Below are 25,574 nucleotides of genomic sequence, written 5' to 3' on the forward strand. Positions count from 1 at the left end.
CTTTTTTTGAAAGCCTTAGTGAAGTCCAGATAGATCACATCCACACTCTGCCCTCATCAATCCTCTATATTACTACTTTAGTCCTGTGCCCAGTTCTGATCACCAAATTCCAGAGGAATGTTCCAGCAAAGATTCTAAGCTATTTAAAATCCATTCACTTGCTTCGAGTTAAAATCAGCTCACAGTCTCTGATTGCAAGTCAAGAGCAATGACATTGATCCCTGATGTTCTACAATGACTTACATTATGGGTTTAGACCAAGATGACAATTTGCAAACTTCAATGAGACAACTTAAACTCTCAACAGAAGCTAAGATCAAAAAGTGACTTTGTGATTAAACTATTAATAGGTCAAAAGGATAGGTTCAAAGTAAGAAAAGGCAGGTTTAAAGCGTTTTAACTTTCCATCAATCATAAAGGGGGTGGGGTTGCTTAGCGCCTGAAGTGACGACATTTCAATGAGTCGGCGCTGACGTAATCACGCCGCGCTATGGACAGTAAGTAGCTCACACTCTGCCGCGTTTATTAAGAAGTTGGAGCTTTTGGGGTCAGGGCGCAGGAGGATGTTCTGGGCTTGTAGTACACCAGTACCACCCCTTCGAGCCGGTCAGCTGTAGGAGTTGCCGCCGCCGACCTTTTGGTTATCGGAAAGACGGAAGAGTTACTAAGCTCCACAAAGAGGCTCCTCTCCAGTGTCCCATCTATGCCAGTGTTACCATGGAAATGGTGAACAGGTTCGTCGCAGCTTCAGTAAACAGGTCCAAGATTTCTGAAGAGGGTCTAGGCCCGAAATGTCAGCCTTCCTGCTCCTCTGGTGCTGCTTGGCCTACTGTTTCATCTAGCTCTTGTTATCCAAGATTCATATAGCAAAGCCTTTCTCTTCGTTATTGATGGACTCCTCAGGCACAGCTTCATTTCTCAGAGACACTACTTAGCAGCTGGCTTTTTCTGGCTCCATGTTCCTCCAGATTCTGTTGGGGTTGTTTTGATAACCTCCTGCTGCCTATCTCAATTAAAGTTGCATGAGATAAATATTTCCTCCTGAATAATTAGTATTCAAAGACATGTTCAGTTCCAACTATTGTAATTCCTGTCAATGGCTTTGGAATTGTCCAGGGTATGATCTGACACTGAGTTGAAAAGTGGTGAATTTTACAATCCTGATTTTGTTCTCCTTTCTGATCTGTTGTTTTCTATAGAACATAGAACAGTACAGCACAGAACAGGCCCTTCAGCCCACAATGTTGTGCTGACCATTGATCCTCATGTATGCACCCTCAAATTTCTGTGACCATATGCTTGTCCAGCAGTCTCTCAAATGGCCCCAATGACCTTGCTTCCACAACTGCTGCTGGCCACGCATTCCATGCTCTCACAACTTTCTGTGTAAAGAACCCGCCTCTGACATCCCCTCTATACTTTCCACCAGCCAGCTTAAAACTATGACCCCCCTTGTGCTAGCCATTTCTGCCCTGGGAAATAGTCTCTGGCTATCAACTCTATCTATGCCTCTCATTATCTTGTATACCTCAATTAGGTCCCCTCTCCTCCTCCTTTTCTCCAATGAAAAGAGACCGAGCTCAGTCAACCTCTCTTCATAAGATAAGCCCTCCAGTCCAGGCAGCATCCTGGTAAACCTCCTCTGAACCCTCTCCAAAGCATCCACATCTTTCCTATAATCTCCTATTATCTCCATAATATCTGTTTGTCTCAATCTTTATAGTTTCCCCTGCTGAAACCCTGAAATTCATTTTACTTTGAAGGCAATTTTAAAGCTGACATTTTCCACGGCTTCATTTAGCAAAGCAATGATTTCTCTTTACAAGGTCTGTATTTTGTTTAGCGTTGGTTTGGCATGCTTGCCTTTATTGGTCAGTCCATTGAGTATAGGAGTTGGGATGTCATGTGATTGTACAGGACATTGGTGAAGCCATGTTTGGAACACTACGTTCAGTTTTGGTCTGCCTACTCTATGAAAAATATTGCTTAAACATGAAAGGAGTAGGGAAAGATTGATAAGGATGTTTCCAGAATTGGGAGAGGCTGAATAGGCTGGAGGCTCAGAAGTTAAGTGGTGACCTTATAGAGGTTTATAAAATCATGAAGGGCATGGGTAGGATGAATACCCAATGTCTTTCCCCCAGGATAGGGGAGTGCAAAACTAGAGGGCATAGATTTAAGGTGAGAGAGGAAACATTTAAAAAAGACTTGAGAGGCACTGTTCTCATTGCAGAGAATGGCACATGTCAGGAATGAGCGAAACAGGTACAATTACAACATAAGCCATCTGGATGGCTACATGAATAAGAAGGTTTAGACAGATATGAGCCAAATGTTGGCAAATGGAACTAGATCGGTTTAGGATATCTGGTCAGCAAGGATGAGTTGGACTTAATAGTCTGTTTCCATGCTGTAACTCTGACTCTGAGTCATGCTTATAAATAGAATGACGTTTAGAACAAAGACTCCACATAACAGCCAGGGCCACAATTCACCCGGTAATTTACTTTCAAGCATTTATGTATGTATCTTTTGAAGTATTCTCACTCCATAAATGAGCCTTCTCCATTTTGGAGCTTTGAATTTGTGACTGAATCATTCTTGCGCTAATAAATTCTTGCAATATTTTTCTGTGCTGTTATGCAAAGAAATCACTGATCTACACTTATCAGTTCTGTACAGGAAAGTTGTAAAGTGAAGGTTCTCATTTAACAACAATTATATACTTTCACAACAATTGGAAATACTACGATTCAATAATTCAGTAAACAATGGCTAATTAAGGTTACACAGCGGGGAGAAGTAATGACGCATTTACCTTTATTCTCATTGGATTGTGCAGGTAGACAAGTTCACTATTATTTTGTATATTTGGGACAAGCTGATACATTTGTTCTAAGTTATCTTTTAAAAGCAAACGTTAATGAAGTTTCAGCACTTTCGGCAAGTTGCTTCATAGTTCATTTAGAAAACAGTCAACTAGCACTGTATAGCCTGAACTTCATACATCAGTTGGTGAGAACTTTAATCTTGGAATGAAATTAAAGTGAATAATCAACTTAAAAACTGTCTTTTTAATCAAAATGAAGGGAAAATGTTTAGCAAATTAATCGAATAGACATGCTTCTCATTTCCGGTACCTAAGATATCAAGTAAACAGTTCTGTAAAGATGGCCAGAAAGCTCTTGTTGAGAAGAATAAAAGTTTGAAGTTTTCTTCTGGAGCAATGTGATGATGATTCCTAGAACCTCATTTGTAAAGGGATTATTGGGCTTGAGGTATTTTCTGTAGGCTGCATATTCATGTGATTTAATGTGGAAAAAGCCACTTTTTTTCATGGTACATCTTTAATTTTGCATAAACTGTTCATTTTGTTTGTTTCTCTCCCCTTTCTAAACAGATTTTGTGATTTTGATTGAGATTTGTAAATATCAATACTTAACCCCACGAATGTGTCAAATGTACTTTTTTTGTCTCTTTAGAATTCTCTGAAATTGGCTGGCTCCTATAAGTGACAGCTGCATCCCACACTAACTATTAATTAGTTCTATAAGTGTATCACTTATTGTTTCATGGTATTCTAAATCAGCTACATAGATCTGATCATCTAAAACTTCTAAAGAAAATCTAAAGTCCCTGAAATGCTTGCTTTTACATTTGAGAAACAAAGCCAGAAAATGTGCTGATGTGGGAATAACTGATGTGAGAGTCAGCTCTGTCCAGTCAGGGATCAATGTAAATGGAATCCTGATAAAACACCAACTAACACTGGAATTTTTTTTTTAATTAGTGCTTTACACTTTTTGTTCAAACTCGTTAGGCAATAAAACTTAGGCTTTAAATTACTCTGCTTAGCTTTGAATTGATTTTTGATTTGCTCAGTGTCCATCAGAGTATTAAAGAAGTTGGTTGTCATGCTTGGAGAGTCACTGGACTTGATGTGTTGTGCAAATTGTTCGATTTCAGCAAAATAAATACATGGTCTATTTGACAGTTGACTGAAATGAAAACTTTGAAGAGACTTGAACAAGGAGCTGTCAAATGCACAGCCTATCATGTAAATCAAGTATCATCTAAATTCTCTGGATATTTCTTTCAATATTTAAAATCCATTTTGGAAGAAAAATGTATACATTTTTAAACTAGGTGAAGATGTTGCCATGGCATTTAATCAAGGTTTATTTTCTCCTCTTCTTTTCCTGCCCCATTTACAAAAAGGCTTCCTTATAGTCAGAGTATGGAAACCGACCCTATGGTCGAGAGCAGACAAATAATTTAGCTTACTTTATCCAGCCTCAAGCACAGAAAATGTCACACGTCCTTCTAAGAAGTACCACAAAAGATATCTGATAACTGGTGTGTTTAGAGCCCACTGAATTGCCAAGTCAAATAGTCAAAGCAGGTTCAGGGTTCAGCATGAAGTTAAGCATCTTAGCATGGAAGAATCTCAGGGGTGGAAAGAATAGAAATATTCATTCATAGCCAACATTTTTTGTTTTATGCATGAATTTCCTTAGGTTTGTTTTTATTTAATTTCTCACATGTACCAAAGTACAGTGAAAAGCAGATCATAGTAGGCAAGGGTGTCAGATCAGAGGTTGTGAAAAGACTTCGACAGAGGCATACTGGTTACATTGCACAGTGTGTGTTAGGTGAGATCAGTGTTAGCAAGATCAGCATTATTTGAGGCTAGAGCATCCATTCATCAATTTAATAATAGCAAGGAAACAGGCTGTTCCTGAACCTGCTGGTGCGTGTGTTCAGGTTTCTATATTTTCTGCATGACTGAAGAGGTTGTAGGGCACCATCACTGGGGTGCAATAGGTCTTTGATGTTGGCAGCATGGAGTCCATGGATGGAAGGTTGACTTCCGTGATGGTCTGGGCTGTGAACTCTTCCTTTTATAGTTTCTTACAGTACTGGGCAGAGCAGTTGCTATACTCGGCCGTCATGCACCCAGACGGTACACTTTCCATCGTGCATCAGTAGAAGTTGGTGAGGGACCTTACAAACATGCCAAATTTCCTGAGCCGCCTGAGGAAGAAGAGGTTTGTGCCTTCTTGACTGTCGCATTTACGTGTGACAGGTCGTTGGTTGTCGTTTCTCAGAGACACTTGACGCTATCCACCCTCTGAACCTCACTTCCATTGATGTAGTTGGGGCGTGTTCTCCTTTGTTTCTGAAAACAATGGCAAAACTAAAGAACTGATCAGTGTTGAGAAATATTGTTCTCATTGCACCACATCACCAAGCCCTCTATCTCCCTTCTGTATTTTGACTTGTCATTGTTAGATACCTGTCCTACTGTGGTGGTGTCATAAGCGAACTTGTAGATGATGTTCATTCAGAATTAGGCAACACAGTCGTGGGTGTACAGGAAGTACAGTAGAGGACTCCAGTGTTGAGTGTTATTGTAGAGGAGGTACAGTTACCAATCTTCTTTGTGGTCCGTGGGTCTGAGGATCCATTTGCAGAGGGCAGAGCAGAGACTAAGGTCATGGAGGTTTAAGATCAGTTTGGAGGGGATAATGGCGTTGAAAGCGGAGCTGTAGTCCATGAGCAGGAGTCTGACATGGGTGTGTTTGTCATCCAGATGTTCCAGGGATGAGTGCAGGGATATGGCATCCTCTCTACCTGTTATGTTAGTAGGCAGGCTGGGAAACCAGAGTTGATGTGGGCCATGACCAGCCTCTCAAATCACTTCATGATGATAGAGGTCAGAGCCAAGTTGTTCGGCCTCTCATCTTCATAGGAAGTGAGGTTTTTACTTTGTAGCTTCCTTAAGTTGTCTTTTTGTTTTATAGATTTCTGTATGGCAAGTCACATTTTTCAAAGATCTCAGCACAATATCTTTGATTACCAGAATAAATATAAATTTACATTTCTGCTTGAAATAATGTTTTAATAACTTGTGCTTTAGTATGATTTAATGATAAGACACCTATATTGTTTATTCTTGTAGCTATCTTTGTACCCATTTTAACTGAAGTTTGTTTCCCTGTTGAAGATATCATTTACAGCACAATTTCTGCGAAAGGAACAGCTCACTTGAACATTCAGGTATGTGCCACATTACGGTCACTGTTGCCCTCTGGTGTTACCGTGTTGTCAGTGCTGAGAACAGCATGATTAGAGCTTGAGCACAACAGTCAAGATGTTCCAATTTCACAATATGATGTGGAGGTGCTGTCTTAGGACTGGGTGAACAAGGTCGTAAATCACATGAGCTAACGTGAACTGCAGATGCCTGAGAATCCAAGATAACAAAGTGTGAAGCTGGATGAACACAGCAGGCCAAGCAGCATCTCAGGAGCACAAAAGCTGACGTTTCGGGCCTAGATCCTTCATCGGAGAGAGGGATGGGGAGAGGGTTCTGAAATAAATAGGGAGAGCGGGGTAGGCGGACTGAAGATGGAGAGAGGAGGAGATCGGTGGAGAGGAGTACAAGAGAGTTGCAGTGGGAGAGAGATTCCCTGAGGTTGGTTCGGAGAGAGGAGGGTAACTTCTCCCTCCGGACCAACCTCAGGGAATCTCTCTCCCACTGCAACTCTCTTGTACTCCTCTCCACCTATCTTCTCCTCTCTCCATTTTCAGTCCGCCTCCCCCTCTCTCCCTATTTATTTCAGAACCCTCTCCCCAACCCCCTCTCTGAAGGGTCTAGGCCCGAAACGTCAGCTTTTGTGTTCCTGAGACGCTGCTTGGCCTGTTGTGTTCATCCAACTTCACACTTTGTAAATCACATGACACCAGGTTATAGTCCAACAGGTTTATTTGAAAGCTTGTGTTTTCAAATCAACCAGTTGGACTGTAACCTGGTGTCATAAAAAGCATTAGCAAGACCCAAATTGCACATTAGGGATTCTGCAGAAATTCTGTCTGTCTGTCTGTCATCCATGGGATGGTGTGGCTCAGCAAGGAACTTGCAACTGGTTCCTGCCCTTGTTCTTTTAGGTGGTGTTGTTTCAGGTTTGAAAGTTAATGTTAAAGGAGCCTTGGAGAGTTGCAGCAGTGCTTCTTGTAGCAGGTCTTCACTTCTACCACTGCGCATTGCTGCAGGAGGGAAAGAATTTTAAAGATGGTGAATGGGCTTCAGGAAAGTAGGTTACTTTATCCTTAATGGTGTCACATGCCTTGAGTATTGTTGGAGCTGTCCTCATCCAGCCAAATGAAGAATATTCCTGGGTTAACAGGCCAATCAAACACAATTGCTCCCTCTAAAATTCTCAGCATCTCACTTCACTTGCTCTTAGCCATAATATTTAAAGCATATCTGTCCTTTTATTCCTCGTGATCGATGTTGAGGTTTTCCCTCCCAGAATACATTCAATACCATTGCCTGCCTCAATGCTTCTGTCAGTTGGTTTTCACCACTACTGATTAATCAATTGAGGGTTGGCCGGGGGTGGGGGGGAAACTGCAGGAGCCTCCCTTTATCCATGGTTAGGCTTGATGCCATGAGACTTTAGGGGCCTGGATTCACTGAAGACAACTTCCTCACAACTGTATGCCACTGTGCTGCCACTTCCACTGGATGTGTTATGAGAGTGCAACAGGACATAAACAGAGAGGAGGATGATCTTGTCTGAGATGTTGTCTGTAATTTTTATGACTTAGTGAGTATGATCATATCAAATTTTTGTTTGACGAGTCTGAGACTGCTCTCCTAATTTTGGTTCAAATTCCCAGATGTTATTAAGGAGGATTTTGCAGGGTCAACAAGGCTGTTTGTTTGCAACTATCAGTTCTGATGTGTTGGTCGAAGGTGGGTGGTGTATCTTTTTGTTGTTGATTTATGCTTCATGCTTTATATCCTCTAATTTTCTGTAAATATACACAGTAAGTGTGAATTGTATAACTTCATAATGTATTTACATTAATGGATTTAAAATATAAAATATTATGTTTTTAGGGCAATGTTAATATTTGGTAAAGTCTAACATCATCTATTGAAGCTGCAATTACCAACCATCAGGAAAAGCTGCTTATAACTTTCAGATAATTCTTGAATTTCTTCTGACAGCCCCAGGGATCCAAACAGGCTGAAGCATTTGTAAATGCTTTTCTCAAGAATAGTTTGCCACGGTTGGGTACTGAGCAGATTCAGACACATTTAAACAGAAAAGCTGTTATTCTTGAGCATATCTTAAAGAAGCGTAAGAAAGAGAAAAAGAAGAAAGCAAAGTGTCTATCAGCCAAAGAGAGGCGGGAGTTGAGAATATTTGAACTTAAACCAGAAGAACAAAGGTAAGATGGTTGTGTTGATGCTGAGATATTTTTCCCTGCTAGTTTTGGTTTCCAAATTGGTACAGTTACAAAGTGAAATCTGCAATATTGGCTCATGTTGCATAAGGCATGCATTAACTTCTAGTTTCTACATGGTTTCTTTGAGTTTTGTAGAACTTTAATTGATTTAAGAAGATACAATGCCTCTGATTACTGAGGAACACCATCTCAGAGATTCATGAAGTACACGTCCCATACTGTATATGTGCTTTCCGTCCATTGATGATAATCTGAATTGATGCATATAGTGAAATCTACAATCACTTTTGCTATTGAAAAGTGAGGATTTTATATTGTTGAGAAAGTGGAAAACTTCATTTTTAATGACTCAGAGTTAAAAATTTTAAAAAATCTTTGGTTTGAAATTGGTAATTCTACAGACATAAAATGTGTTCAAACCTGTGATAGTGGCATTCATTTGTAACTTGGAGCTTTGAAAATTCTTATTGATCCCTTGTATTAAGTATTTGAACAATAGCATTTCTTTTTGATTTCATATGGATTTGGTGTCTGAGGTTCTTTTAATCAAATGCTGGGCCGATATAACTTGATCTCTGCATTAACTTTGTCTAGGCGAAAATACATTAGTATTTCTGTTTTGAGTGAAATCTTTTCAGTTTTTTTAAGCATAAGTTTAATTCTTTGTAACGTTGTCATGGACTTGTTCTGTACTGTGAATTCTAGACGTCAGATATATCTTTTCTGTTTCAAGAAGATTTCAGTGAAATGTTAATTATTGGCTATTAGATATGATTCAGACATTTTTAATTTATAGATGTGAAAGTGCTAAACTAAACATTTTTTTTCCAGATATGAATTGTTTCTCCCTTTGCATGAGTTATGGAAGCAATACATTCGTGACTTATGTAATGGCTTGAAATCTGATACGTAAGTAAAGTATTTGCAGTGTAGAATGGGTACATTTTACAGTCACTGGCTACTGGAAGTTTCTTATACTTGTGTGAAATTGGAAAGATTCCTTGATCTCAGTGTAAATGATAATGGGGCTGTTTGGAAGTCTGTGATTTCACAATAATCCATCCGAGTTCGATTTAGTATTAAGAACACTGATAGTAAAATGACTTGATTATTTTGGGATATAAATACAAAGGTTTTCTCATAGAACACAAGATTAATTTTGTTCAGTCTTTAACTATTGTTTTCTCAACTGTGAAAGCCTACTGCCAACACTTTGATAATATTTTAAGTTTAATGTCCACTTGCTCCATTTGTTCACTTTATTGATGTGGTAAAGAGGCCTTGTTTTCTTCTGCCTACTAGTTTCGGAGGCAAGATGTCCATTTTAATTTGAATGGCTTTTGAATCAGGAAGGACAACTCTGTATTAAATTGCAGATAAAGTAATTAGTTGATTTAAAGATGTTTATTATTCATTCATGGGATGTGAGTGTTGCTGGTTGGCCAGCATTTCTTGCCCATCCCTAGTTGCCCTTGAGAAGCTGCCATCTTGAACCACTGCAGCCCCCCTGCTGTGGGCTGACCCATTTAGGAAGGAATTCCAGGATTTTGACCCAGTAACTGTTAAGGAATGGCATTATATTCCCAAGTCAGAATAGGTGACTTGGGGAGCTTGCAGGTGGTGGTGTTCCCATGTATTGGCTGCCCTTACCCTTCCAGATGGCAAACTTGGGAGGTGTTGGCTGAGGATCTTTGGCAAATTTTTGCAGTGCATCTTGTAGATAGTACACACTTACTGAGCATCAGTAGTGGAGACTAGTTCTTGACAAGTGCAGATATGTGGTCAGTATTTTCTGATAAATTGATTCCAACAGACATGTAAATAAGGGACCTGGTGTACTTTGATTGAATTGTTAACTTTTGTGCCAACCCTGGGAGTAACGGGGCTTGAAAATCAGTGCCGTTTCCAAAGTGGATTGTAAAGTTTGCCACAACAAAATTATGTATTAATAAAGAAACAATTAATTTTGATTAATTAAAAGTGGTCACTGTCTATGGGGTTTATACAAATATGGAAGAGAATTAGAGAAAAATTAATAATCATTTTTGTATTGCCTCCGTACTGAAATCCTTCCAAAAATAACTTTTCTAAAGGTTTCATTTATTTTTGGCTAAGCTTAGTATTGAAAGAAATGCTTTTTATTGCATTCCAGTTTGTTGATAAATCCCACAGAATAACTAACTGTTTTATTGCTATGCTTTCTTCTAATATTTTTAGGCAGACACAGATGATCCAGACCAAATTGCTCAAGGCAGATTTTCATGGAGCCATTGTGACAGGTGCATATATAGTTAAATTTGGTAAACTATGAAGAATCTATAACAAGGAAGATAAATCCCAAGACTTACACAGAATTGCTGAATGTTCCCAGATAACATGTTTGACCCATCTAAGTTGTTCAAATAAAACAGGATAAACTTAAGCTGCTTTCCTTAGAGCCAAAAAAGCTGAGAAAATTTCATTCAGATGTTCAGAACAGGCTTAGAATGAGTAGATATAAAGAACTGTTTCTAGTAGATAGCCAGCAACCAGAGGGCACAATTTTGAGGTGGTTATCGCAACAGAAACAAAGGTGGCTTGAGGGGTGAAGAAAAACTTACAGAACAAATAGTTGGGGTTTGGGATGCACTACCAGATAATTTAATGGAGATCTGTTCAATAATTGCCCTCCAAAAAGGAACTGGGTAATACGAATTTCCAAAATACTGACAGAAATAGGGTATTTGGGCCCTCAGGCCTGCTCTGCCATTTATTAAGATTATAGCTGATCGAAGTATTTCAAATTCATTATTCCCTCCTCCCCCTAGTGATCTTTTGATTCCCTAGCTGAACAAAAATTTGTCTTGGTCTGTTTTAAAAGTAAGCAATGTTCCTGCTTCTACCCTCTTCTGAGGCAGAGTTCTACAATAATAAGACTCTCAAAGAAAAATAAATTTCTTAATTTTTTTCCAGAAGAGGTGACCACAAAGGGTGCCCTCTAGTTCTGGACTAACCCACAAAGAAAAGCATCCTTTCCACATCTACCTTGTCAGCATCTTTTAGGATCTTAACCACTTCAGTCAAATCACCCCTCACCCTTAAAGCTCCATTGGAAACAAGCCAGCCTGACCTATCCTCATAAGATAACCTAGTCATTCCAGGTGTCCATCTAGTAGACCTCCTGAATCTCCACTAGCTCACTTAACATCCTTCCTCAGTTAGGAGACCAAAACTGGACACAGTGTTTGAGACATGGTCTCAACAATGCCCCGTATATCTAAAGCGTAACATCCAAACTCTTCTATGTTTGAATTTGTTCGAGTCATAAAGATGTACAGTATTAAAATGGAACTTTCAGTCTAACTTGTCCATGCTGTCCAAATATCCTGAAAAAATCTAGTCCCATTTGTCCTCTATCCCTCTAAACCCTTCCTATCCATTTACCCATCCAGATGCCTTTTAAATGTTGTAATTGTACCAGCCTCCACCACTTCTTCTGGCAGCTCATTCCATATACACACCACCCTCTGTGGAAAAAGTTGCTCTTTAGGCCACTTTTATACCTTACCTCTCTCAGCTTAAAGCTATTCCCTCTAGTTTTGGACTCCTTCCCCCCAGAAAAACCCTTGTCTATTCACCCTATCCATGCCCTTCATGATTTTATAAATCTCTATGATGTCACCCCTCAGCTTCTCTCTGTAGCTCAAGCCCTCCAAACGTGGCAACATCCTTGTAAATCTTCTCTGAACCCTTTCTTGTTTCACAACATCCTCGCTATGACAGGGAGACCAGAATTGCAAGCAATATTCCAAAAGTGGCCTAACCAATGTCCTGTACAGCCTCCCAACTCCTAAACTCAGTGCACTGAACAATGGGTTTCGGCCTGAAATATTGTTTTTTTTTGTCCCCCTGCTCCTTGGATGCTGTCTGACCTGCTGTGCTTTTCCGGCTCCACATTTATTGACTCTAGCTTCCAGCATCTGCAGTCCTTACTGTCTCCAAACAAAACGCCTTCTTCAGTATCTACGCACAACTCCACTTTCAAGGAGCTATGAACCTGCACTCCAAGGTCATGCTCCCCAGCACCTTACCATTCAGTGTCTAAGTCCTGCTCTGGTTTGTCTTTCCAAAATGCAGCATTTCACATTTATCTAAATTGAACTCCATCTGCCACACTTCAGCCCATTGGCCCATCTGATCAAGATCCCATTGTACTCTGAGGTAACCTTCTTTGCTGTCCTCTCCACCTCCAATTCTGGTGTCATATGCAAACTTACTGACCATACCTCTATGTTCACAAACAAGACATTTATATAAATGACGAAAAGCAGTGGTCCCAGCACCAGCCTTTGTGGCGTACCTCTTCACAGGTCTCCAGCCCTCCACCACCATCCTGTGTTCAACCTTCAAACCAGTTCTGTATCCAAATGGCTAATTCTCCCTGTATTCCATGTGATCTAACCGTGCTAATCAATCTACCATGAAGAAGCTTGTTCATATTGACTTTCTGAAGTCCATATTGATCATGCATGCCGCTCTGCCCTCATTAATCCTCTTTGTTGCTACTTCAAGAAACTCAATCAAGTTAGTGAGACATGATTTCTCACACACAAAGCCACGTTGACTATCCCTAATCTGTCCTTGCCTTTCCAAATACATGTAAATCCTGCCCACCACCAATGTAAGGCTTACCAGTCAATAGTTCCCTCGCTTTTCCTTACCACTTTTCTTAAATAGTAGCACCACGTAAGCCAGCCTTCAGTCTTCCAGTACCTCACTTGTGGCTATTGATGATACAAGTATCTCAGCAAGAGGCCCAGCAATCACCCTGAGCTTCTCAGAATTGTAGGGTACGCCTGATCAGGTCCCAGGGATTTATCCATCTTTGTGTTTTAAGCCATCCAGCACCATCATCTCTGTAATTGTAGTAAATTATAGCATGCCATTAGCTTTCTTGATTTATATGCAGTCCCAACACGCTGGGTTTATGTGACTTGTGCACTTGAACAGGTAGATGGCTCTGTATCTCAGAATTCTGAAGCACGTTCTCCATGTGCTTCATCTTTCTTTCTGCCAAAGTGAACACTTCTAACTTTCCCACATTAAAATCCATCCCTCGGTTTTTTGTCCACTCACTCCATCTATCTGTAGATGTCTCCAATTTCCTTGTGTCTCTTTCATGGCATATTTTCCTACTCCTCTTTGTGTTGTCCACCAAGTTAGCAACTCTGCCTTCGTTGCTGTTCGCTAAATCGTTGTAAATTGCAAACATCTGAAAGAGGACAATGTCGTGGCTATTGGAAAAATTAGATGGATGAGACTGTTAGAGCCAAGGTGGTTGTGAATAGTGTTCTAGCCTGTTCCTGTGCTATACTGTTTCTGCTTGTGGATTTAAACTGCAGTTTTTCTGACTTCTTGTAAGAGTCATTAATTTCTTTGTCAGTCTTGGGTGCAGATTATAAAGAACAAACGTTACCTCATCTTTAAAAGAAAGCTAAAGGGATGAAGGAAATATTGCAGCCTCTCCTATTGATGCAGTCTTTTTCAGAAAGTTAATTCTGTGTGCTGTTCAGAAGATATGTTGAATACGGAATGTGTGTCATGGAAAATAATCCTTCAATTTATTTTGGGAAGCTAAAAGCAGATGGCTAATTTGTATTCCACATTTCCGAATTATAATTCCATTAAATTCAGAAACTATCTTCTACTTTCATCTGATCCTATCAGCATTTCCTTCCATTCATTTCTCAACATGAATGATCACAAGGATCTGGAATATTTTTTCCTGAAATGACGGTGAAAGCAGATTCAGTGGTAATCCTAAAAAGGGAATTGAATAAATATGTAAAGAGAAAAATTTCAAGACTGTGTGTAGGTAAAGATCACTTAAGTAAGATTGAGTAAATAGTTTTACTATTCACCATTTTTTTTGCTTGCATAACATCATCTATTATACATTCTAACATGGCTGTGGAATCTCCGCAAACCTGCATGGTTTTCCAGTGTCAGTATGAATTGGCAGATTTTTGTTGGGACTGCTAGTCTTTCTAACTGCCTTTTGACCTCTTCTGTCTGTATTCTTTACTGCTTTAAGGAAACAATGCCACTGCTTAAAATTGTTTCCTAGCTCATCTAGTCATGTTCTTTAAGTCTACCAGATGTAGATGTGTGTCAGTGGTGAACATGAGACTTTTCCTGAGGTACTCCTTTAAGAAGTCCTTGAACTTTAATTTTGGCCTATCATGCAATCAGTGTCCAAGTTTAACTTGTGAATAAATGACCACCTTAAGGATTTTATCAGCCCAATGACCACCTTCTGTGCTATAATTGCACTCCTGTAGAAGTGCAGATCCTTTTTATAACAAGCGTAGGGATACCAGGAGAAATTAAGTCGTCTTGTAAACCATTTTCAGATGCAGTTTGTTGTTGGTTTTTTTTGTAAAATGTTTTGATCTGTTCTGAATAAATAAGTTGCCATTGAGCTGAATAGGCCGATCTTCATTCTATCTTGGTTTGTTAACAGAATTAGGAATTTATGATTTTGATATCAGATCTCATGGAGTTTAAGGTTTGTTTGTTCGTGTGAGAGGGTGCAATTGGCACATCAGCTACCAGCAAACACTTGACCTCAAGGATTTGAATTTCACTTTTTCTAGATAAATCATTGGGCCCAGCAAGTTTTGCAAATGCGAAATTGATTTCATTTTGAAAAATGCATGTGTGCACGAAAGAATTCTAAAGTATCAGTCTATCTGCATAAAGAGGACTATAGCTAAATATTTTGATGTGATTGAATTTTTATATTGTAAATCTGTTTGCATTCCAGTGGTGAAATCTAAATGTCCCTCCTACGTAGGGGCTACAGGTATTATTTTGCAGGAAATGAAGCATATATTCAAGATTATCACCAAGGAAAATAAGCTTAAAGGTACTGTTGCAAATTTTGGATCTGTCCCATAAGTGTATTCCACATCCTTTTATAATGGATACTTTATATTTGCAACTCAATATCTAGCAGTGTTGTAGTATGGTTTGAAGAAAAACCTAGGATAAGAGAACAAGATAATTTTTGCATATGTCCACATTTCTTATTGTGATATATTATCTCTGATTCTTAAACTTGGATTTATATTGTATTTTTCATAAGCACTAAATGTAAAGATTTTGGAACAATGCAGTATTAATGTTGGAAGCATAGCATAAAATTTACAGCAAGCTCCCATATACAACTAGGAGTAGAAAATGTTTGTCTTTTAAGAAATAGGAATTAGCTGCATCACTGGGGGTGATGTCTCTGCCACTTCGAACTAGTACCAACAAATCTTTTACAATAACCTGGTACGGCAAACAGGGCCTTGGTTTACAATATCTTCCAAAAGAGACCACCTTCCACAGCTCAGCCTCTTAGCAGTGCACTAGAGTGAAAGCCTTGACTTTTTTATTATTCTTAATTCCTGGGGTGGGACTTGAATCAGAACTTTGTGATTCACAGTTGAGTGCAGCTAACTGAGCTGCACTGGAAGGTTTTTGGCCAGTTATGAGTTTAAAATGCAAGTACTTTCTCTTGCTATTTCCAGCTTTTTTACAAAGCTAATTGGCTTGGATTACTTTGTCTTCATTCCTAACTGTATAAAAAACAGCATAAAAAACAAAACTGCACGTGCTGTAAATCTGAAACACAAATTGCTGGAAAAACTCAACACATCTGGCAGAAACTGTGAAGAGTGAAACAAAGTTAATGTTTTAAGTTTAGTGACCTTTTCAGCAATCAAGCTATCGATAATTTTTGACCTACTTCCTGTGTTGGGTTTGGCCAAATAAATTAACTGTTCCCCCTTGGATGGAAGTATCCTAGCAATTATCTCACACTGATTACCAAATAAATAAGCCAACCTGAAGGATAGATTAACAACACTGTTGCAGTCTGAAATGGTATGTGATAGGAACAGTCCACAACTTTATTTATCTACTGTTTTACTCCTTTGCGCTATGAACGGATCTAGACCTGACTGAGTAAAAGGTAACACTAAATGTGTGTATTATTGAAACTCGACTATTCTTCCCCTGTGACAAAATAGATAGGTAGGTATCAAAACTGACAGGGTTATGCAACGTATTGTCCACATATGGTCAGTCTGTTTCTGGCAGAGTGAACCAAAGTACAGCTGAGCAAGATAAAGTTCTGTTTAGCTTATCACATTCCAGCATCTGTACTTAGTGCAGTGTGAGCTCAATGGACTAACCTCCAATTGAATTTTGAACTTTGCAGCCAATTTCAGTCAAAAGCCTTGTGTGATAAATGGTGGGTTGCAAAGCATAAATTAATGGTTGGTTCTGGCTTGTTCAGTTCCTTGTATTAACAGTTTATAATCAGTCCCAGATAGCAATTATTCCCTGTTTTACATATAAACTGTAAAATGTTTTTCAGTAAAATTATTGACTGTTGTGATAGCAACGTCACTAGCTGTGGCTCCCGCATATTTTTATTACACTAACTTTTGTCTGTATTGAAATAACTACAGAAAATTGAAACAACTAGACTTCATACATTGTTCTAATTACTTTATTTTCCTCCCCTCGCCTCCTGCAACCCAGTTATTCCCAAGCAAAATAGTATCTTCAGTGTTGAAATCAACGGCTTTGTTTCCTATATCTATGGAACCAAGTTTCAGCTGAGATCAAGTGAACGCTCTGCCAAAAAGTTTAAAGGAAAAGGAAGTATAGACCTTTAAATCCAGAGCTGTGCAGCTGGTGTAACTGCAGACATTGACTCTCTAGCTTGGCTTCATTGGAAGTGATGTGGCCTTGTATGTTTAACTGTATGAATAAAAACATGAATTGATTATCTTGCCTTGTAAAACTTTTTTTTAAATAAAACATGCAATGCACTTTTCTCTCAGATTTCTGAGCAATATTAGAATCATATGCTGACCCTCCAAAGAGCATCTCACCCAGATCTATCCTTATAACCTCACATTTCCAATGACTAATCCACCTCGCCTACACATCTCTGGACACTGTGCAATTTATCATAGTCAATTCACGTAATCCACATATCACTGGATGGTGGGAGGAAACTGGAACACCTGGAGGAAACCCATGAAGACACTGGGAGAATGTAAAAACTCCACACAGACAGTCACAAGGATAGAACTGAATCTGGGTCCCTGGCATCGTCAGGCAGCAGTGCTAACTACCACCCCAACATTCAGTTAATGTATCCCAATGTAAATTATAACAATAACCACTTACTGGAAGTAATTCCTTTTATCAAGTGTTTTATTTTCTTAAAGTTCATTTAAACTGTCAAAGTGAAAAACATTATTGATTTGATATTAAAAGAACCTACAACTTTCATTTTCATACCTTTTTTAGCATAGAAATGTTCCAGTGCACTTCAAAGAAGAAATAAGTTAACAAAGAAGACAGAGTCAAATAAGTGAGTTTTATGGTTGGCTACAAGAAAAACCAGGGAAGCAGATGTGCACAGGATTAGAACTTCCAGAGTATAAGTCTTACAGGGCTGATGCCGTGACTTAATAATGTAATAGGATAAAAGGAACTGCATAGCAGCAGGATGGAGAGTGATGATGCTAGAGGAGATTAGAATTGAGGAAGAAAGACAAGGAAGAAATTGCAACTTAAACTTTTAAGATCAAGACATGGGGGGAGTGGAAATCCACGCAGGTTAGTGAAGTCAGGAGTGCTGAACGAGTAGAACTTGGTGCAGGTTAGATCATGGACGTGTGTGCAAAATACAATGAAGTGTAGTTGACAGAGCCTACAGGATAAGAGGCTCTGTGGGAGGAGTGTATTTAACAATCCTGTGGGTGAGTTGTTCAGTTCGGTGTTGAAAAGGAAACGAGACAAAGAGTTTGTCAATGTAGATACTTTTTAATTGATCAAGCTGTTCAAATGTGCTATGGCACACCTCTGAAACAGGTGGGACTTGAATGTAGGTCTACAGGCTCATGGGCAGGGTCATGACTGAAACTGTAGTATGGCTTAACATTACTGAAATAAAGAAAGCACCAAAGTAAAATAAAAGTTGCTAAGTGAGAACAATGTGTGTACAAGTGTTGGTGAGAGCAAAATGAGACTGGTAATTCCTGTTGCTGAATAAACTGTCAGCACTCAATCCAGATTACTGACGGAGGTCAGCACCGACATTCTCTGTAAGGTTATGTTCTTTGCTCAGTAACACAGTGGGCTAATCTGTGATTCCAGCCACAACCTGACAGGAAGATTAGGTTCTGACCAATTTTTTTTTAAATCCACGTATCCACTGTACCCATTGTGGCTTCCTCTACATTGGGGAAACCAAGCGGAGGCTTGGGAACCGCTTTGCAGAACACCTCCGCTCGGTTCGCAATAAACAACTGCACCTCCCAGTCATGAACCATTTTAACTCCCCCTCCCATTCTTTAGATGACATGTCCATCCTGGGCCGCCTGCACTGCCACAATGATGCCACCTGAAGGTTGCAGGAACAGCAACTCATATTCCGCTTGGGAACCCTGCAGCCCAATGGTATCAATGTGGACTTCACAAGCTTCAAAATCTCCCCTTTCCCCACTGCATCCCAAAACCAGCCCAACTCGTCCCTGCCTCCCAAACCTGTTCTTCCACTCACCTATCCCCTCCTCCCACCTCAAGCCGCACCTCCATTTCCCACCTACTAACCTCATCCCGCCCCCTTGACCTGTCCGTCCTCCCCGGACTGACCTATTCCCTCCCTATCCCCCCACCTATACTCTCCTCTCCACCTATCCTCTCCTCTATCCATCTTCGGTCCGCCTCCCCCTCTCTCCCTATTTATTCCAGTTCCCTCTCCCCATCCCCCTCTCTGATGAAGGGTCTAGGCCCGAAACATCAGCTTTCCTGCTCCTGAGACGCTGCTTGGCCTGCTGTGTTCATCCAGCTTCACACTTTATTATTTTAGTGCAGCATATCTGGTTTAATAGGGCTCTTCTGTTTTGATATGCTCGAACACGACCTGAAAATGTTTGGACCATATACATGAGAATCTCACAAGAGACATTTATGCTGTACAGCAGCTGTTATAGTCCTCCAGCAGTCGCTGATACATGACTCTTGAAATCCAAGTTATATCATAACATACCTCAGGCTCTTCTGCAACTTTGTTGCTCCTTATCATGACATTGTCTGTACTCCTGACATTTGTTTGAATTATTTTTAAAGTGTCATATGTGCCTTTTTAAATCATTTCTACAAAATTTCAGGTTGAAGTATTAACCTCAGAGTTAATTCAGTCTGCTCAATAGTTATGGTGTTTTCAGTTTTTTATCTCAGATTTTCGCCATTTGGTATTTGCTTTGTTCTAAACAAAAGGAGTCCTTTCCTTCAAGATAATAAAATGTGAGGCTGGATGAACACAGCAGGCCCAGCAGCATCTCAGGAGCACAAAAGCTGACGTTTCGGGCCTAGACCCTTCATCAGAGAGGGGGATGGGGGGAGGGAACTGGAATAAATAGGGAGAGAGGGGGAGGCGGACCGAAGATGGAGAGTAAAGAAGATAGGTGGAGAGGGTGTTGGTGGGGAGGTAGGGAGGGGATAGGCCAGTCCAGGGAAGACGGACAGGTCAAGGAGGTGGGATGAGGTTAGTAGGTAGGAGATGGAGGTGCGGCTTGGGGTGGGAGGAAGGGATGGGTGAGAGGAAGAACAGGTTAGGGAGGCAGAGACAGGTTGGACTGGTTATGGGATGCAGTGGGTGGAGGGGAACAGCTGAGCTGGTTGTGTGGTGCAGTGGGGGGAGGGGCGAACTGGGCTGGTTTTGGGATGTGGTGGGGGAAGGGGAGATTTTAAAGCTGGTGAAGTCCACATTGATGCCATTGGGCAGCAGGGTTCCAAAGCGGAATGTGAGTTGCTGTTCCTGCAACCTTCGGGTGGCATCATTGTGGCACTGCAGGAGGCCCATGATGGACATGTCATCTAAAGAATGGGAGGGGGAGTGGAAATGGTTTGCGACTGGGAGCTGCAGTTGTTCATTGCAAACCGAGCGGAGGTGTTCTGCAAAGCGGTCCCCAAGCCTCCGCTTGGTTTCCCCAATGTAGAGGAAGCCACACCGGGTACAATGGATGCAGTATACCACATTGGCAGATGTGCAGGTGAACCTCTGCTTAATATGGAAAGTCATCTTGGGGCCTGGGATAGGGGTGAGGGAGGAGGTGTGGGGGCAAGTGTAGCATTTCCTGCAGTTGCAGGGGAAGGTGCTGGGTGTGGTGGGGTTGGAGGGCAGTGTGGAGCGAATAAGGGAGTCACGGAGAGAGTGGTCTCTCTGGAAAGCAGACAAGGGTGGGGATGGAAAAATGCCTTGGGTGGTGGGGTCGGATTGTAGATGGCGGAAGTGTCGGAGGATGATGTGTTGTATCTGGAGGTTGGTGGGGTGGTGTGTGAGAACGAGGGGGATCCTCTTTGGGCGGTTGTGGCAGGGGCGGGGTGTGAGGGATGTGTTGCGGGAAATGCGGGAGACGCGGTCAAGGGCGTTCTCAACCACTGTGGGGGGAAAGTTGCGGTCCTTGAAGAACTTGGACATCTGGGATGTGCGGGAGTGGAATGCCTCATCGTGGGAGCAGATGCGGCGGATGCGGAGGAATTGGGAATAGGGGATGGAATTTTTGCAGGAGGGTGAGTGAGAGGAGGTGTATTCTAGGTAGCTGTGGGAGTCGGTGGGCTTGAAATGGACATTAGTTAAAAGCTGGTTGCCTGAGATGGAGACTGAGAGGTCCAGGTAGGTGAGGGATGTGCTGGAGATGGCCCAGGTGAACTGAAGGTTGGGGTGGAAGGTGTTGGTGAAGTGAATGAACTGTTCGAGCTCCTCTGGGGAGCAAGAGGCGACGCCGATACAGTCATCAATGTACCGGAGGAAGAGGTGGGGTTTGGGGCCTGTGTAGGTGCAGAAGAGGGACTGTTCCACATAACCTACAAAGAGGCAGGCATAGCTGGGGCCCATGCGGGTGCTCATGGCCACCCCCTTAGTCTGTAGGAAGTGGGAGGAATCAAAAGAGAAGTTGTTGAGGGTGAGGACAAGTTCGGCTAGGCGGATGAGGGTGTCGGTGGAGGGGGACTGGTCGGGCCTGCGGGACAGGAAGAAGCGGAGGGCCTTGAAGCCATCTGCATGCGGAATACAGGTGTATAGGGACTGGACGTCCATGGTGAAAATGAGGTGTTGGGGGCCAGGGAATTGGAAGTCCTGGAGGAGGTGGAGGGTGTGGGTGGTGTCACGAACGTAGGTAGGGAGTTCCTGGACCAAAGGGGAGAAAATGGAGTCCAGATAGGTGGAGATGAGTTCGGTGGGGCAGGAACAGGCTGAGACAATGGGTCGACCAGGGCAGGCAGGTTTGTGGATTTTGGGAAGGAGATAGAAACGGGCCGTGCGGGGTTGGGGAACAATGAGGTTGGAGGCTGTGGGTGGGAGGTCCCCTGAGGTGATAAGGTCATGAATGGTGTTGGAGATGATGGTTTGCTGCTCGGGTGTGGGGTCATGATCGAGGGGGCAATAGGAGGTGGTGTCGGAGAGTTGGCGTTTGGCCTCGGCGATATAGAGGTCAGTGCGCCATACTACCACTGCGCCACCCTTATCTACGGGTTTGATGGTGAGGTTGGGGTTGGAGCGGAGGGCTGCCCATTCTGCAGGGGAGAGGTTGGAGTGGGTGAGAGGGGTGGAGAGGTTGAGGCGGTTAATGTCTCGACGGCAGTTGGAGATGAAGAGGTCGAGGGAAGGTAGGAGGCCTGGGGTTGGTGCCCAGGAGGAGGACTTGTGTTGGAAGCGGGAGAAGGGGTCAGTGGAGGGAGGGTTAGGCTCCCGGTTGAAGAAGTAGGCGTGGAGGCGAAGGCAGCGGAAAAACTGTTCTATATCCCATCGTGACTGGTATTCGTTGATGTGTGGTTGTAGGGGGACAAAGGTGAGCCCCTTACTAAGGACTAACAGTTCGTCCTCAGTCAGTGGGAGGTCTGGGGGGATGGTGAAGATGCGGCAGGGCTCAGTGTGGCTGTCTTCTCTGGGGTTGCTGGCTGTGGAGGTTGTGGGCGGGGTTCCGTCGCCTGTTGGAGCAGCGGGGTGGACAGCAGCAGCTGCGGTGAGGGTGGTGAGAGAGGTGTTGTAACTGGAATTGGAGGCGGTGACTGCAGCAGCGGTCTCGGAACTGGTGTGCGTTCCCACATGGTAATGGCCCCTTTTAAAACAGCACTATCTTAATGATGATTTTGGCAAACCTGATTTTTTTTACTTGTTTACAAATGCTCAGTGCGATGACACAAGTTACCGTTGAGGTGTGTCTTGAATAAATAAATGTGTTTACTTTCATTATTTTACCTCACACCTGTAAGTTCCGGTGCTATTTACTTTCGCTTTCATTTTTCTGTTAAGACGTTGGGATGTTGTTTGTTCATCAACTGTGTATTTTTATTACAATTCGGCTTTAAATGGAGACACATGGAACAATAAATTGCTTTTTAGTAGAACTGATGATACTTTGTTCAATCTCTTTAGCAGGTGAGTGGAGAATTTCTTTATCTCTCCGTTGCTATAAACAAGGAAGTCAATTTGCTTGCGACTTTACGGATATAATAGGGATGATGTAAAGTATAGGCATATATATCGACTTTCAGAGGTGGAAATATATATTGTTCTGGTGAAAGTTCTTTCCGTGAAACAATAAATATGATATTTGGTATGTTACACATTGCTCGAAACAACAATATATCTAAAGACTGCAGCGTGTTCTGAAGTTAAACTGCCTTCTTCAGGAATGAAAATAAGAGGAAGTGGTGGCATCGTCACAGCGTCTTTGGACAAAGTAATGTAGAAAACACCCACCTGAGACGAGGACATTGCTTTAAATATTGCTTGAGCAACTGAAGTTTGAATTCCGTTAAAAGCTGGAATAACAGCTAGCCAAACAGTGACATTGTAACTTGTTTTTTGGTGTAAAAATCCATCTGATTCATCAATAATGAAGCATGCCAATCCCTCCCAGGCTGACCTACAGAGTGACTCCCGTGCTGTGAACAAACAAAAGGAAGAGTTTCAGTGATAGTAGGAACTGCAGATGCTGGAGAATCTGAGATAACAAGTTGTAGAGCTGGATGAACACAGCAGGCCAAGCAGCATCGGAGGAGCAGGAAGGCTGATGTTTCGGGCCTAGACCCTTCTTCGGAATTTTCTTGAGATTTTCTGAGGGGTCTAGGCTGGAAACGTCAGCTTTCCTGCTCCTCTGATGCTGCTTGGCCTGCTGTGTTCATCCAGCTCTACACCTTGTTATCTCAGATTCTCCAGCATCTGCAGTTCCTACTATCTCTGAAACTCTTCCTTTTGTTTGTTCTGATGCTGTGTTCATCCAGCTCTACACCTTGTTATCTCTAAACAAGAGAAAGAGTTGTGACTACGCTGCTGTAATTTATGCAATATCATTTGTCGGCTTCAGTTTTCCTCATTGTCCTTAAGGCTTTTCTGCCTTGAATTGGTTTCTTTATTGCACAAGCTTCAAACTGTCTCTGTTATGAACCAGGCAAGAAGTATTACCCAGAAGTGACGGTACCAAGTCAATTTAAGTAATTGTCAATTAAAATCCCAGAGAGTCATTGAGTATAGAGATAGTAAGAACTGTTGATGCTGGAGTCAGAGGTAACACAGTGTGGAGCTGAAGAAACACAGCAGGCCAGGCAGCATCAGAGGAGCAGGAAAGTTGACGTTTCAGATCGAGACCCTTCTTCAGAAATGGGGGAGGGGTAAGGGAACTTTGAAATAAATAGAGGAGGGATGGCGCTGGGGAAGGGAGGTGGGATGGTGATGGGTGAGTGCAGGTAGGCAGTGGTAGGGATTGGTTAGTGAGGTGGGAAGAGCAGATAGGTGCGAGAGAAGACGGACAGGTCAAGGAGGAGGGGACGAAAGGAAGGCTTGGTCATGGGGTGAGGTTGGGAGTGGGGAGATTTTGAAGCTAGTAAAGTCCACATTGAGACCATTGGTTGTAGGGTTGCAAGGTGGAACATGAGGTGCTGTGCCTCCAGTTTCTGGGTGGTGTCGTTGTGAGACTGGAGGAGGCCCGGGATGGACATGTTGTCCAAGGAGTGGGAGGGGGAGGTGAAGTGGCTCGCAACTAGGAGGTGTTGTAATTTGTCGCGAACAGTGTGCAGGTGCTCTACAAAGCGGTCTCCGAGCCTCTGCTTGGTCTCGCTGAAGTAGAGGAGGCCACATTGGGAGCAGCAGATGCAGTAGATCACAATAGCGGAACCTCTAGTGAATGTCTGTCTGATGTGGAAGGTTTTTTTTGGGCCCTTGGATGGAGGTGAGGGGGTAGGTATGGAGCAGGTGTAGTACTTTCTTGCGGTTGTTGGAAAAGGTGCTGGGAGTGCTAGGGCTGGTGGGGAGTGTGGAGCGGGTGAGGGAGTCGTGGAGACAATAGTCCCTATGAAAGGCAGATGGGGTGGGGAGGGAAATATATCTTTGGTTGTGAGCTCAGACTGCAGGTGGTGGAAGTGGTGGAGAATGATACGTTGAATCCGGAGGTTAGTAGGGTGATACGTGAGGACAGGGGGATTCTGTCTTTGTTTTTGTTGCAGGGAGGGGTTGTGAGGACAGAGCTATGGGAAACACAAGAGATGCAGTCAAGAGCATTTTTGATCATTTGAAGGGGGGATGTGATATCCTTGAAATTAGAGGACATTGGAGAGCACTTTGTAGAGCGCCTGCGCTGTGTTCATGACAAACAACACCTTCCAGTTGCGAACCACTTCAACTCCCCCTCCCACTCCCTGGGCAACATGTCCATCCTGGGCCTCCTCCAGTCTCTCAGCAATGTCACCCGGAAACTGGAAGAGCAGCACCTCATATTCTGCCTTGGAACCCTACAACCCAATGGTCTCAATGTGGGCATTACTAGTTTCAAAATCTCCCCACCCCCAACCTCATCCCATAACCAACCCTCCCTCACATCCCCGCCTCCAAGACCCGTCCGTCTTCACTCCCACCTATCCGCTCCTCCCACCCCACTGACCAATTCCCACTGCTGCCTACCTGCACTCACCTATCACCACCTCACCTACCTTCCCCAGCCCCACCCCTCCTCTCTCTATTCATTCCAGAGCTCCCTCCCCCATTTTTCCCACCCAGAAACGTCAGTATTCCTGCTCATCTGATGCTGCCTGGCCTGCCATGTTCATCCAGCTGCACACTGTGTTATCACTATTCAAATGTATATTTGAGGTCTTCAAAACTACATGCTATGCAGTCACTCCTTGCTGTCTGCTGACCTTGTACTTGCAAAGTCGTCCCAGACCTCTCTTTATCTCATTGTCTCACCCAGTTTGCCTCA

General features: G+C 42.4%; 1 protein-coding gene across 1 annotated transcript; it reads left to right on the plus strand.

Moving 5' to 3' along the window:
- Positions 1-431: 431 nt before the first annotated feature.
- pop4 (POP4 homolog, ribonuclease P/MRP subunit) lies at positions 432-17,129 on the plus strand. Its single transcript, XM_048546977.1, has 7 exons — positions 432-497; positions 6,008-6,060; positions 8,021-8,244; positions 9,094-9,171; positions 10,480-10,541; positions 15,068-15,169; positions 16,837-17,129. The coding sequence occupies exons 1-7, from the start codon at positions 491-493 to the stop codon at positions 16,971-16,973; spliced, it is 663 nt and encodes a 220-aa protein (XP_048402934.1). The 5' UTR covers positions 432-490; the 3' UTR covers positions 16,974-17,129.
- The last annotated feature ends 8,445 nt before the right edge of the window (positions 17,130-25,574 follow it).

Source organism: Stegostoma tigrinum, chromosome 16, assembly GCF_030684315.1.
Source record: "Stegostoma tigrinum isolate sSteTig4 chromosome 16, sSteTig4.hap1, whole genome shotgun sequence".
NCBI lineage: Eukaryota > Metazoa > Chordata > Chondrichthyes > Orectolobiformes > Stegostomatidae > Stegostoma > Stegostoma tigrinum.

Bases quoted from the DNA above. Each gene is read 5' to 3' on its own strand.
- pop4 (XM_048546977.1), top strand. The intron at 8,245-9,093 runs GTAAGATGGTTG...TTTTTTTTCCAG, and splicing joins CTTAAACCAGAAGAACAAAG to ATATGAATTGTTTCTCCCTT. The intron at 10,542-15,067 runs GTGCATATATAG...TTTGCATTCCAG, and splicing joins TCATGGAGCCATTGTGACAG to TGGTGAAATCTAAATGTCCC.